General features: G+C 35.5%; 1 protein-coding gene across 1 annotated transcript in view; it reads right to left on the bottom strand.

Moving 5' to 3' along the window:
- Positions 1 to 1,199: 1,199 nt before the first annotated feature.
- ANAPC4 (anaphase promoting complex subunit 4) overlaps positions 1,200 to 14,477 on the bottom strand; it is a 33,573-nt gene continuing 20,295 nt past the window's right edge. The window contains exons 17-28 of the mRNA XM_036900538.2: positions 13,514 to 13,560; positions 12,362 to 12,418; positions 11,988 to 12,044; positions 9,991 to 10,084; positions 7,487 to 7,584; positions 6,863 to 6,924; positions 6,746 to 6,784; positions 6,547 to 6,648; positions 5,706 to 5,780; positions 4,644 to 4,817; positions 1,983 to 2,106; positions 1,200 to 1,548 (exon numbers count right to left, since the gene is read on the bottom strand). Of these exons, the coding sequence (XP_036756433.1) occupies positions 1,321 to 1,548; positions 1,983 to 2,106; positions 4,644 to 4,817; positions 5,706 to 5,780; positions 6,547 to 6,648; positions 6,746 to 6,784; positions 6,863 to 6,924; positions 7,487 to 7,584; positions 9,991 to 10,084; positions 11,988 to 12,044; positions 12,362 to 12,418; positions 13,514 to 13,560 (1,157 nt within the window). The 3' untranslated portion in view covers positions 1,200 to 1,320. The remainder of the gene's footprint in view (positions 1,549 to 1,982; positions 2,107 to 4,643; positions 4,818 to 5,705; positions 5,781 to 6,546; positions 6,649 to 6,745; positions 6,785 to 6,862; positions 6,925 to 7,486; positions 7,585 to 9,990; positions 10,085 to 11,987; positions 12,045 to 12,361; positions 12,419 to 13,513; positions 13,561 to 14,477) is intronic.

The raw sequence follows: 14,477 nt of genomic DNA, 5'->3' as shown, positions 1-14,477 counted from the left end.
TGCACCAGTCATTTAAATGTCATGCAGTAAATTTGCATAATGCGTTCACTCTAGAATGCTCTCCATACATTCAACCTATAATCTCTCCATCAATGTCTGACAGTTCACCTTTCTTGCTCACAAAGGCTAATTCAGGATATTCTGCATATGCCATGGACACTGACCACCCATCAATAAACTTTCACATAAATTACATATTAACCGAGTTTAAGGCCTGCTATGTGCAAGGCTGCAAGCTCGCACAATAGGTCTTCTGAAGATCACAGTCCTAAACCCCAAGCTCATGCACACAACAGTGGCTTCTCTTCAATATACCCTTCAAAACTGACAAGCTCAGAGCAACTGTGGTACCGAGAATATCTGAAGAGTGATGTACCTCCAATCCAAGAGTTAGCAGCTACCTAACTAAAGCAACGGACAAATGACAAGAGTCCTACAGCTTGCCTGCTCACCTGCTTATGGTGTATCTTCGGTCCTGAAGACATTTAAAGCTTTAAGAAGTGATTCTTTCATTTATCAGTGAACTGATATTGGGATTCATATATAAAATGGAAACTCTTTCAGAGTCACACGAGGCCACTACTCTACTTTAGGAAAGAGTGTTTGCTCTAATGCTAAATTTTGTTTAGTTGATTCATATTTCTCATGGTCCCAAAGAACCGAACACACAGTCTACTCTATGTCCTTGACAAATTTTAAACAGAGAAAGAAGACACATCCAAGCACTGCTGATTTGAAGAATTCAGAGCTCAAATATAGTAACAAAATAAGAAAAGATAATCAAGAAGGTACCAAGCAGTGTTTTTGCTATTCAGATCATAAAGACAGTATCCATTTTTTGGCTTATTTAGCATTATAGTAAGTCAGTACAATTTATTTTGAAAACATAATTTTGAAAGCATTTTGGGGACCTAAAGCGAACTAGAAGGGGAAGATAGGAAAAACAGGAATAAATGCCTACATTTTTGAAATACTAAATGCATCAAAATGTCCAGTGATGAATGACTGTTTAAATGTAATTTCTTCCTGATATAGGAATGATACCTGATACCTACACCTTTTCAAGAAGACTGAACTCTTTCTTCACATTCAATTTGTTTTTTTCAACACTAGCTCTGCACAGTATCAAAAGACAACTCAGCAAAAAGAAAGTCTATCACAGTGACTATACCACTAAGAGCAGATGAAATAAATAAAAATAAAATTTACTATTTATTTCTTTAGTATAGAAAAGAAATTAAAAGTGGACCAACACATCTTAGTCCAGTCCTATGTCCTTTCTGACATAATGAGAACATAACAAAATAATGGTAAGCTGTACTATGAGTCTAGCTCAGGGTCAAGTTTTTCCACTTTGATGACTATCTCCGGAGCTAAAGCAGTGGTGCTGGTCTCTTGGTTCTCGGTCTCCGACTCAGACAACACTTCTTCCTTTATTTTTACAGGCTTATTACTGGCCTCATCCTCTTCATCTGAAGACTCATCGAGCTCCCACTCGTCATCTATGTCCATTTCAAATACTCGTACATGACGGAGATTTGAGCTTAGCTAAAGAAGAAAGGCCAAATTAAGAATTTTTAAATCAGTAGCTTAATTATACTGTGTGTATATATATATATATATATATATATATATATATATATATGTAAGGAATTAGAAATCAGAAGTTGGAACAAAGAATGGTTTTATACGGAAGTTAATTTTCCTTCAATTTACATCAAAATCACCAAATTCAGCCTCCATTGTGTTTGCAAAGGTCTCCACATAAAACAGTGACAACTTCATTATAATTAAAACCTAGAATTGTTATTAATTACTTGGTATGCTTTCTCAGAACAAGAGAGGTAAACAGCGAAGGCCACTACACTCGTAATCAGTAAAAGTCATATGCAGCACAAAATATTTGCACTAAAAGGACCTTACAGATCCAAAAGTCACTTCCTCCTGTTACTCTGAGTCATAAACAATCTGCAAATACTCACCACACAGGACACTTTTCGAAAACCATTCCCAGCAACATACTGTGCTTTCATACTTTCCAGTAACCTCCAGTGCTTCTCGAAATGCATGGTCCGTGTGGGGATAGCACCACACTGTTCATCTACCCTAGGCAGGGAGAAAGTAACCCAGGGATGAGAAGGGATCATCTCCCTGGTTTATTATGGGTGGTATAAGTGTCAACTAAGGGTTAGATTTCCACCAATATTCCCAATTCCAATATAATTCTATCAGTCACTATATAAAACAGCTGTGATATTATATTCTATGGAAATACTGCAATTCCAAATAGGCAGAATATCATCTTGTAATGTTTCTATTCCCTTTCAAAGAGTTACATTTTTTAAAAATTTTATTGGTATCATTAATCTACAATTACATGAAGGACATTATGTTTACTAGGCTCCCCCCTTCACCAAGTCCCCCCCACATACCCCTTCACAGTCACTGTCCATCAACACAGTAAGATGCTGTAAAATCATTATTTGTCTGCTCTGTGTTGCACATCCCTCCCCATGCCCCCCACACACACTATACATGCTAATTGTAATGCCCCCTTTCTTTTTTTCCCGCCCTTATCCCTCCCTTTCCACCCGTCCTCCCCAGTCCCTTTCCCTTTGGTAACTGTTAGTCCATTCTTGGGTTCTGTGCTTCTGCTGCTGTTTTGTTCCTTCAGTTTTCTTTTGTTCTTATACTCCACATATGAGTGAAATCATTTGGTACTTGTCTTTCTCCGCCTGGCTTATTTCACTGAGCATAATACCGTCTAGCTCTATCATGTTGTTGCGAATGGTAGGATTTGCTTTTTTCTTATGGCTGAGTAATATTTCATTGTGTATATATACCACCTCTTCTATATCCATTCATCTACTGATGGACATTTAGGTTGCTTCCGTATCTTGGCTATTGTAAATAGTACAGCAATAAGCATAGTGGTGCATCTGTCTTTTTCAAACTGGACTGCTGCATTCTTGGGGTAAATTCCTAGAAGTGGAATTCCTGGGTCAAATGGTATTTCTATTTTGAGCATTTTGAGGAACCTCCATACTGCTTTCCACAGTGGTTGAACTAATTTACATTCCCACCAGCAGTGTAGGAGGGTTCCCCTTTCTCCACAACCTTGCCAACATTTGTTGTTTGTCTTTTGGATGGTAGCCATCCTTACTGGTGTGAGATGATATCTCATTGTGGTTTTAATTTGCTTTTCTCTGATGACAAGCGATGTGGAGCATCTTTTCATGTGTCTGTTGGTCATCTGAATTTCTTCTTTAGAGAACTGTCTATTCAGCTCCTCTGCCCATTTTTTAATTGGAGTATTTGCTTTTTGTTTGTTGAGGTGTGTGAGCTCTTTATATATTTTGGATGTCAACCCTTTATTGGATCTGTCATTTACGAATATATTCTCCCATACTGTAGGGTACCTTTCTGTTCTATTGATGGTGTCCTTTGCTGTACAGAAGCTTTTCAGCTTGATATAGTCCCACCTGTTCATTTTTGCATTTGTTTCCCTTGCCCGGGGAGATACGTTCAAGAAGAGGTCACTCATGTTTATGTCTAAGAGATTTGTGCCTATGTTTTTTTCTAAGAGTTTTATGGTTTCATGACTTACATTCAAGTCTTTGATCCATTTCGAATTTACTTTTGTGTATGGGGTTAGACAGTGATCCAGTTTTATTCTCTTACATGTAGCTGTCCAGTTTTGCCAGCACCATCTGTTGAAGAGACTGTCATTTCCCCATTTGTATGTCCATGGCCCCTTTATCGAATATTAGTTGACCATATATGTTTGGGTTAATGTTTAGAGTCTTTATTCTGTTCCATTGGTCTGTGGCTCTGTTCATGTGCCAGTACCAAACTGTCTTGATTACTGTGGCTTTGTAGTACAGCTTGAAGTTGGGGAGTGAGATCCCCCACACTTTATTCTTCCTTCTCAGGATTGCTTTAGCTATTCGGGGTCTTTGGTGTTTCCATATGAATTTTTGAACTATTTGTTCCAGTTCATTGAAGAATGTTGCTGGTAATTTCATAGGGATTGCATCAAATCTGTATATTGCTTTGGGCAGGATGGCCATTTTGACGATATTAATTCTTCCTAGCCAGGAGCATGGGATGAGTTTCCATTTGTTAGTGACCCCTTTAATTTCTCAAAGAGTTACATTTTTAAATGAGAAACAAGATCTGCTTACTTAGATCTTAATCAACTAAAGCTGTTTCTTTGGACTGGCCATCTACTCACTACATGGCTACTGAGGACCTAAAATTAAATAAAAGTATCTTAAAGGCATCTAAGTATTTTTAGTTGTATCTAGAATAATTAATTCTAAAATTATTTATTCTACAAAAAGCATCTAAAATAATTATACTATAAATTGGGGTTAATGCTACCTTTGAAAAGAGAACAGATGTCCCATTCCCCACTAAAAATAATTTCTCACCTCATTCCAGCAAATATGTCTTTAAAGCAAAGGGATAGAAGAGCTGTTGAAGCCAGTATGCTTTTAATAAAAAATAAGAGTACTGCTGCTGAGGTGACTTTGGAGTTATCCCTAGGAACCTTATTTAGCATACCTAAAGAATTAGAATGTACAATACACATTAAAAAACATTAAACTGTTGTATCAGAAGATGAGCTAATAGATAGTTACCTTTTAGAGTAAGTTCCAGTGAACTGATATTCTGCAGAATCTTCACTGTTATATACTAAAGACAGTGGCAACTGGACCAAGAGTCTGTCTCTTCCTTCACGTCCTACAGTGTCTTTAAGAACGACTGTTACAGTTTCATCATCATAAAATTGTGCATCTAAACAACTGTAGATGCTAGAATTGAAATAAGTTTTGCTGTATCAAAGACGATCATGACCACTGAGATAATACTGTATGCATAACATTGTGCTAGTACCAAGCAAAAAAAATTTTTTTAAATCAAGTGATATTCTACACAATTAACATTTAAAATACATCATTAGATTGCACTCAAACTAGTTACCTATTGTCCTGATTATTCATAAATATAACTAGCCCCTAAAAATAGGTAATCATGGAAAGAGAAAAATCTGTGTTGGTTTACAGTTACAGAAAACTCCTGATATCAATGGTAGGCCTTAAGCCCGTGAAAAGTCAATGAATGACACCTTATACAGAGAGAGTAGACAGAGTTAACTAGAATGAAAAAAATAAGATTTACTTATTAAGTGGGATTTTAAAGTCACAACAATTTCAAAGACATTATCATTTCCTTTTATGTAAGGAAAAGAGAGTGAGAAAAAGATCGTCCTATGATTAGAGCCAGTTCTTTCCCGCATAAAGCCTCAGGGATGGCTTAGGTATTGTTACTTTTTTATATCCAAGGAAAATCTCAGAGCCATGAGAATGATACCACCTCAAATTATTGTTGGTAATAACAAGAACTTCAGATACCTGCCCCTTGGAACCATGTTACTTCCTCAGGAGCTTAGAAGTATTCATTATAGGAAACCACACTACATAAATAACTGCAAGGCAGTAAGCTTTTATTCAATTGTAAGTTGAATCATTCTCTAGGTATAAAATATGTAAGCAATCCTGCTCCCAATGTTGCAAGTGATAAAGACCTTCTAAGTATCATCACTGTAACTGAGTCTAACCATAGTCCTATCACCCCACTTATAAACACACGCACAAATCTATGTAGGTATACAATCTCATCCAGCAAGATTCAAGTTTTACCTTCTTCTCACTTTTTCAGTTGTGGCATATGTGAAGCTCCCAAATTTAATAGCAATTAGTCCATTACTTACAGATCTTGAAGAAAGAAGGGGGAAAAAAGAGACTTTGTGGAAAAACCTGGATAGCCAATAATGTAAATGCTTGAAAACATGATTGTCAGCATTAGTACATTTACCTAAACAACAAATCCCAGATCAAAATACCATTGTGCTCACTCTAGAATACTGATAACCAATTTAAACACCTGAATAGATGAACCTAATGTTAAAATCACCACATGGTCTAACATGTCAGTGACTGAAGCATTAAGGGCGTTTGGAACAACCAAATTATTTCTCTTTGGCTATGTGTCGGTCTCAAAAACTTTTCTTCAAATTCAATTTTAAAACCAATTAAGATCCTACTGGCATTCTGAATATGATTTGTCTTTCAGAGCCTTGACCTAAGTCTCTATAAGGCAAGGCATCTGGCTTAATGAAGGGCACAGCTAACCTGAGGTAAAAACCTTTCCAGAAGGAGTCAAAATACGGTTTTAAGCTGTTACAATTTCATGAGCTATATAATCCTGAGTTGTATTTTCCTAACCCTAAAATTGACTTCTACATATAACAGCTATATCCATACAAAATTAAATAATGTAGAATGAGAGGGATCATAAGGCTTCCTAATTTGGCGTTATCATCTTAATAATGTGAACACTAAAACTAAGAGCAGTTAAGTGACAAGCCTTAAGTCATAAGGTAGCTTAACAAAACCCTGACCTACAGGGAAGGGAAATTGTGTTATTATCAAAAATAATAGAATCTTGTCTCTTTGACTCAGGCTTCAGATTAATACTTACTGGGAAATATCAGTATGTCTCCTTAAGATGCACATTTTATAAAGTGAATCTTCTAAAATGGTAAAAAGAAGATAATGTAGATTTAATGTTTTATTATTCCACCTAAGGAAAAAAAATAATGTCAAAACATGATATTTAGCTATCAATGCACAGAAAACTGAATTGTTCACATGAAATAGGGGAAAACACACACACTTACAGAAAAGGAAATTTGAACAATCTACGTGTAGAGTCCTCACTAAAACAAAAGAAAAAGAAGTGAGAAAAAATTTAAGTGGCTGCTGAATTATACGACCCGAAAGGTAAACGGAATTACCTTCTAGCATCTCTATATAATGGAATACAGATTGCCTGAGTCATTGATTTTCCAATTACATCCTAAATAAAATAAGATTTAAAAATAATGAGAGCCTTTACATACAAATACTCTACAGAAAGTGACTGTCACTGTTCATGTCTAGTAAAGAATCATCTGTATCACCAACTTTCCATACAAGAAATTGTAATGATGGTCCTAACAGTACAGAAAAGAGAAATTTCTGAACTGAAAAGGATCTTGGCGATACGCACATGGCCTGCTGAGAACCACTTCCCCTGGCCTCAGGCATCAATCCTCCATCCTTCAGGGGTACCCAAAAGACACATTAGCTCTGTGACTTAGACCATTTATGGGAAGTTTGTTCTGGGAACAAATAAAACACTAAAGATGTCAACACTTTCAATAATCTTGTATTTGCTTATTTTTTAATATATGTAAGAAACTAAATAAGAGGAACTACTAGAGTAAACCCTATGAAACTACCATTTTGTTAGTCAACAATGTTGATTATGGCTATTTTCATATGGCTAATTTTAATAACTCTGATCATTTACACAAGTGAGCCACATATTACAGAGATTCCTACTTCTACATAAAGGCATGCATTCCTTTCAAACTTACGGCTGGTTTTTGCAAGCACAGATCAATAATGTTCTCCATCCGCCTTTTCACAAAATGCAGTGACTTTCGAGGATAATAAGGAAACAGCAAAGGACTTTCTGGTTTCAGACAAAAACAAAAAAACGCCATAGCAAACCAGATGATCAGGAGGAAATAACCTCTTCTTATAGCCAAACTGCAAAGCTTATTGGATGGCAGAAATCTCCCTGGCCACTTCATTATACCTTCATACAACCCCAATAAAAATGACCATTATTGGCCTTCTGCCTTTCATCATCCCCTGTTGCCAGCCCACTAAAATCAACCACACTTAAATGCAAACTGATTCTTGCAGCTTGCTATTCTATTTTTCCCATGAAAATCCAACAGTATGCCTCTGTTGGCTGTCAAAAAAAAGGGATGATTTATGAAATAAAGTTCATTCTTCTCTATTGTTTGCCACAATGGAGTGACAGCAGCAGTCCAGTACATTCTGGAAGAGTATGATACTACACACAAAAACAGGAGACAAGAAACTAGTGCTGTGTAAGTAAGCTCTTTACTTTTGAAGAAGTTACTTATCAATAGCAAGTAATACATAACTTAGCATTTACTGACATTTACTATTTTAGGTTCTTTTTAAACCTATTATTTCTACTGCTTACAGCAGCTATACTAAGTAAGCATACTTTCTCATTTACAGATGAAAAAAAAAAGTGAGGCCTAGGTTTGCAATTGTCCAGTGTGCAAATAACTAAGGATCTAGGCCTCTGAGTCACACCCAAGTCTGACACCCATGCCACACTCTTCCATAGAGCTCCGCAGGCCTCCCTCACTTACAGCATGTCTGAGCTATGCAGATAAAATGAATTTTCGTCATACCAACATTTTAAGCACCCAGGTGACAGACGCTGTGGCATCATAGAAAGACAGGCATAGAGAGGTCAGGCAACTTGTCCTCAGCCACACTACTAGGAAGCAGTAGAGAAAGATTCCAACCCAAGCAGTCCAGCTTCCAGGGCACAGACTTTTACCCATTATACAATACTGACTCTCACGCAGCCTAAGAAAGTACATGTATCAAGTATTTAACACTTGATTTTTGCAAAGTGCTAGAAAGAAATTCCATTAAAGTTTTCTTAGAAGTTCCATAGTAATAGTATTATTTCACATTAGACTAAGAAACTGGGAAATTAATGAGCTTTTCTGAACTCACATGCTTAACAAAACCTTAAGCATTTAAGAAATGGAGTTAATCTGAAGTGTACCTTGGTTAAACATGAGGCCAGTAGCTAAGATTAGGCCTTCCTATTCAACGACAGATGATATGGAGAAAAAAAGGACAGGGAGTATTTTTGGCCCAACATTATTCCCAGGATCAGTATTAGCCCAATAGTGACAGGGTCCAGGTGCCACCAGTCCTGGCACACTGCCATCAGCCCTCCCCAGGCACCTTTTCTTATATTTAGGTGTCCTGATTAAATACAGTAAATGAGTTGAGTCAGCTGTACCTTTATTCTCCCTCCACTTAATAACTAACTTCTATCAGTATATCTCTCTGGGAATCTAAAGACTATTAAGTAACACAAAATTAGTCCTGCTCTGAAAGAAGAATTTGGACTTCTCAGATTAAAACAAAAGAGAAATAACGGAAGTGCTGAGTCTCAGAGAATTCTCTCCCTCACCCATCTACCCACTCATCTGTCGAGGTAAGCAGAACCAGACAAGTGGCAGAGATTACTACTGAGTCCAGTTAAAAACTCAGGCTTTGAAGTTAACAGAATCCTAGCTTCATTGCCTACTAGCTTGTGTGATCTTGGGCCTCTCTAACATCAGTTTCCTCATTAGTAAAAGGGGATAACAGCACATACCCCACAAATTTCTGGCAGGATTAAAGGAAGTAATACATGTATGTGGTTATTACTCTAAGGATCTAAGACATTGCTGAATTGTGGTTAGTTTATTCTTTGAGAAAGCAAAGAAGTACTTGCTTTGAAAATATTTTCATCTAAAATGTGAAGTTCTGACATATTTAATGGTTGTTATTTTGTGTTTCATCCTAATAACGCTGTATAAATAAAGTTTTACTTTATCAACTTTTTAAGATCCTAGAGAATAAAAGGCTTAACAAGTACACAAAAAAGCTAGAATCTCCAGAGAACACAGGTAAGCATCATTATGCTTTTAAAAGTTAACATATTGGAATTGGCAAGCAGACTTCTCTCACTAGCAGGCTATATAATTTTCTTTCCAATATCCTATTTATTTTATAGGGTGCAAAACAGACAATGTAAGAATATTTAAAAACAGGCAATCTTAGTATATCACAGTTAGTTTCAGAGTGTTTTTTGTCACAGTAGTATCATACACTACTGTGACTTTGCTGTTTCTCTATATAAATACAGATACAAAAGACCTAAATAACTTGGGAAAGTATTCAGCAAGTGTTCAGCAAAACTATTAGCTGATGTATTGGTCTCAAATAACTATAAACATGGCGAAAATCTACTTGGTTCATGAAATACCTTTAAGGTGGCTGCTATTTTGAAGAAAATCATACCACTGGTTTCCTTCCGTGTTAGGGGGAGACACAAGGTCATCGTCTTCATCTTTCAAGTACTAGACACACAATAAAAAGCCAAAGGTTAGTAAAGAATTAGGCTCCAAAAACTGTTTATATTTAACATTATTCTAATGAACAAATTATTATGTTTCACTGCCAAGCCCTCTGAAACTGCATTACTATTATTTTAAATGAGGTGATCAACATTTGCTAAATGCCAAGCAACTAAATGGACTGCAAGCCGCTAAAAGATTACAGTGCTATAGATGTACAGACCATAAATTGAGTTTAAATTTTGTGTTCCATTTTCCATGAAGCATATTTCAATTTTATATATATGTTATAAATTAATTTTAAAAGTATCAACTGTCAATCTACTCTAAGGCAGTAGTTTCAAAGTATGGTCCACTGGCCCCTGGAAGCCCCCAGAATGCATGCCTTTTGTGATCCATGAGGTCAGTACTATTTTTATAAGAATATCTAAATAATTTGCTCTTTCAACTGTATTGACACTTGTGCTAATGGGCAAAAACACAGCGGGGGGGTAAACTGCTGGTGCCAAGAGTCAAGGCAGTGGCCCCAAACCATACTAGTGGTCACTGTTTTCTCTTTGCCATATGTTGATAGTTTCACTTATATTAATCAAGCTTCAGAAATATTAACTTTTTAAATCTCAACCCTTAAGTACAAATCTTATTCATTTTCTGTGTGACAGAACTGGGAAGTACACTTAAAGCACTTTTGCTGCATAGCAAAGTATGATGGTCATCATGAGGAAATGCATTTATGAACTGTTTCGGTTTTGAGTTAAACCAAGCACTTTTTTGTTGTTAATGGAATTCTATTTTTACTTGAAAAAATGACTAGCAAACTATGATCGTTCATACTTGGATATTTGGCAGATATGTTCTTAAGAACAAATCGAGTAAGCCTGTCACTTGAGGCAGAACTGACGGTATTTGCTGCCAATGATAAAATTTAAACATTCAAGCAAAAATCAAAATTTTGGGAAACTGTTATCTTCTACTGTGTGCTTGACAGCTTCATAGTACTTAAAGATTTTCTCATGAGACTGATGATGATATTCATGAAATCTGACTTTTGGATACTGTATGAAGAAAAGTGTCAAATTGGATACACTTGGAAGATCTGCATAACTCAATGAACCAGTATTTTCCACATAACCAACACATGATATTACAAAGTTACACATGGGTGAAAGACCCATTCAAAGTATAAGACAGATGAAAGGCTTTAATGTATCAGAACGTGAAAAGTTCAGTGGATGTAATTTTAGACTCCACATTGGAACTAACCTTTAAGATACTATCACTTGTCAAGACTTGGTGTAACATCAAAGAATATCCAGAATTACATGAAAAAGCTATTATAATAATTCACCCTTTCCAGCTACACATCAGTGTGAGGCCCAATTTTCTTTATATATATTAACCAAAACAACATATCACAACAGGCTGAAGAAGCAGATATGTCCATCTTCTATTAAGCCAGATACCAAACAGATTTGCAAAACTGAACAATGCCACTCTTCACTAAATTTTTTTGTTACATATTATTTTGTTTTATTAGTTATTTTTCATTAAAAATATTTATATTAACATGTAATGGTAGGTAGGTTTATTATTTTGAAATAATTTTTAAATAATTCTGGTTAATTTCTAATACCTAATATCTACCATTGGTAGATACAACCCACATAAACAAAAACTCTTGGGAGTCTTTAATAATTATTAAGAATTTAAATGGTTTGGTGACCAAATGTTTAAGAACTGCTACTCCTTGATTATTTTACTAAAAGAGCAGGCTGCTGTAAGTTCACATTTTATTACATAATTTTCATAAACTCTGAATAACAAAGATTAACACTGCCAAAGTTTTAACATAAGTTTTTAAAAATTTTTTAGAAAGTAATAACCAGTTTCAATCTGAAGCCCATACCTGACCAACTTTTTCAACGTTAAAATATTTTCCTTTTCGATTATAAAGGTCTGGAGCCTGGAAAGAATAAGCATAGTTTAATCTTAAATCAATTCACAAAAGAAAAAAATCTTAAATTTCAACCAAAAACTTTTTTTTAAGAGAGCTATTAGGGCAGTTTTTTCTTTTATGGATTGTAAGATAAACATACAAACAAAAATTCAATTTATAGGCTCTAGGTTTAATAAATAAGTAATGCCATTAATTAGTTCAATAGTTTAAAGAGCATAAGGCTAGGGATGTCAATGAAATTGAATTAAATTTGATTATTGTTCACCATTACTCAGGTTTAAGTATTTTCAAAAAACAGCATTATAGAAATACCGACTTCCTACCTCGTTGAAATGTTCAGTAAGAAATTCAGCAACAAATGTGATATCTTTTTGAGTCATCTATAAAAACCAAAAAGGAACAAAAAGAAAACAAATCAAGATAAAAGAAAGTTTCCCAATAAAAGAGATATTATGTAATAATAAATGTGACATCTTTACTCTCTACTTAAAGCTATGGGACAAAGAGGCAAAGTTCCTTCAAAGGTGTATTAATAGAAATCCAAAAAAGAATGCAACTCTGAAAATATGAAATCCTGGGACTCTGAGAAACATACAATTAAACATTTTAAACTCATTTTCCAATCAACTAACCCAATAGGCACAGAACTCTATATGGTAATAAGGCTGTTTATTATTATAAACCTTGTGCTAAGACTCTGTGTGCAGAGTCCCTCCTTTAGGAGAGGAAACAGTAAGCCTAAGTAAGTAACCTCAACCTGAGTTCAAGGCTGCAACCTAACAGTGTTGCTTACTACAAGGTTTCTTGCAATGACCCTGCCTTAACCCCAACCTATTTTTTTTAGCCCTCAAAAAATTACACATTGAGGTCCCTCCCAGCAAATGACATACTTTATCTCCCCAAATAAAGGTAAGTGTGATATCAGAGAAACAGCTAACTTGAACTTCCCTGGTTTGCAGGGTCAGTCACCTAGAGTAAAAGTTCTACTTTGTTTAAGAGTTGCAGAGTGGCAATCTCTTACTCATCTCATTTCTGAGGCTTATTTTTGCAGGCCCAAAATTACCACTCTATCTGAGTCAAGAGTTTAGGCAGGGGTGACAGCCACCAGCATCAAGTGGGAATTCTGCCCTATTATTACTGGGAGGAAATCCCATTTCCACTTGTAACAATTCTTAGACAGGAAGAAACTGTCACTTACCAGACATAAACGTAGGTACTAATATCTAAAGTACTTGATTTCCAAGGAAAATAAAAATGCATGTATGATTTAAGATTATTATAAAGTTAGATAACCATAATATTCTGTGAGATGAAAAAATTCCTTAAATAAAAAAGGCTTACTAAGGTCTATCTAGTCTACAGCCTGACATCCTATAAACTAATAGCTCTTTAAAAAAGAGTACCAATCTGACTGCAAAGCTGAGCTCAACTAGGGTAATGTTTACACCTTAGGAAAACGTACTGCTATTTGCTACCTTATTCAGCTCCGGAAGCACGTGGTCTTCTGTCATTCTCAACATTGCTGGAAATACAAATTTAAAAACTATATTTAAAGGAAAGCTACAAATAGAATTTTATTATAGATACATTTCAAAGACTAAATGTGTTTCACTGGACTCAATCTTCAATTTTCAACAGCTTTTCACAAAGGAAAATTTATTTGCCTTCTAAAAACTGAAGGATGAAGAACTTAAGTTTGGTTTATATTTTTAGGTTCAAAATGGCTGGTCTAACCATCCTCAACTATCACTTTTCATTTTCTCCTTCTTCTCGATCCACTGCCACTCCAGACATACAAATCTAACTGCTACCTATGCTAAGACTATGTCTGCAAGGGATTCCTCCTGACCTAGTGGCGTTTCTTCTCTTAAAATATGGAAGCAATTCTTTCTCCAAAAATCTTAGAATACCAAACAAATAGGTTTCTTTCCCTTGGGCTTTTTGCTACATGAAGATACTTGCATTATGATTTATGAGTGCACATATACACTTACGTACATGTGTATTTATATGCTTTATTTAATGTGATCTCTGGTTGACTCCTTCTGTCCTTTTATAGAGTTGTCCTCATCAGTACTGAGCTTTCTGTGTTGTGTCCCCCAAGTTAAGAAGTATTCTCTTTGTGCTTTTGCCAGCTGACTATGTTTCTTAATTGTGTTTGGTCAGGAATAAGCATGTTGGAATGCTTCTGCAAATACTGTTTAGAAACTGTTTTTAATTAACATGAACTCCTAAATTATCTGTAAAACAAACCATAATCCAGTTCCACTCATTCATGTATTCATCCATCCAAAAATTACTTCTAGAGCATACTATAGGTGCTAGGAATATAGCAGCATAAAAGAAGCCCCTGCCTTCATGTATGTTATATTTTACAAAAGCACAAACCAAGGTTGCACAGTAAACTAGTGGCAGAGACAGGACCGTAATTAGGTATTC

The sequence above is a fragment of the Manis pentadactyla genome, chromosome 5 (genome assembly GCF_030020395.1).
Source record: "Manis pentadactyla isolate mManPen7 chromosome 5, mManPen7.hap1, whole genome shotgun sequence".
NCBI classification, from domain to species: Eukaryota; Metazoa; Chordata; class Mammalia; order Pholidota; family Manidae; genus Manis; species Manis pentadactyla.
This window is presented reverse-complemented; position numbering and strand designations above follow the sequence as displayed.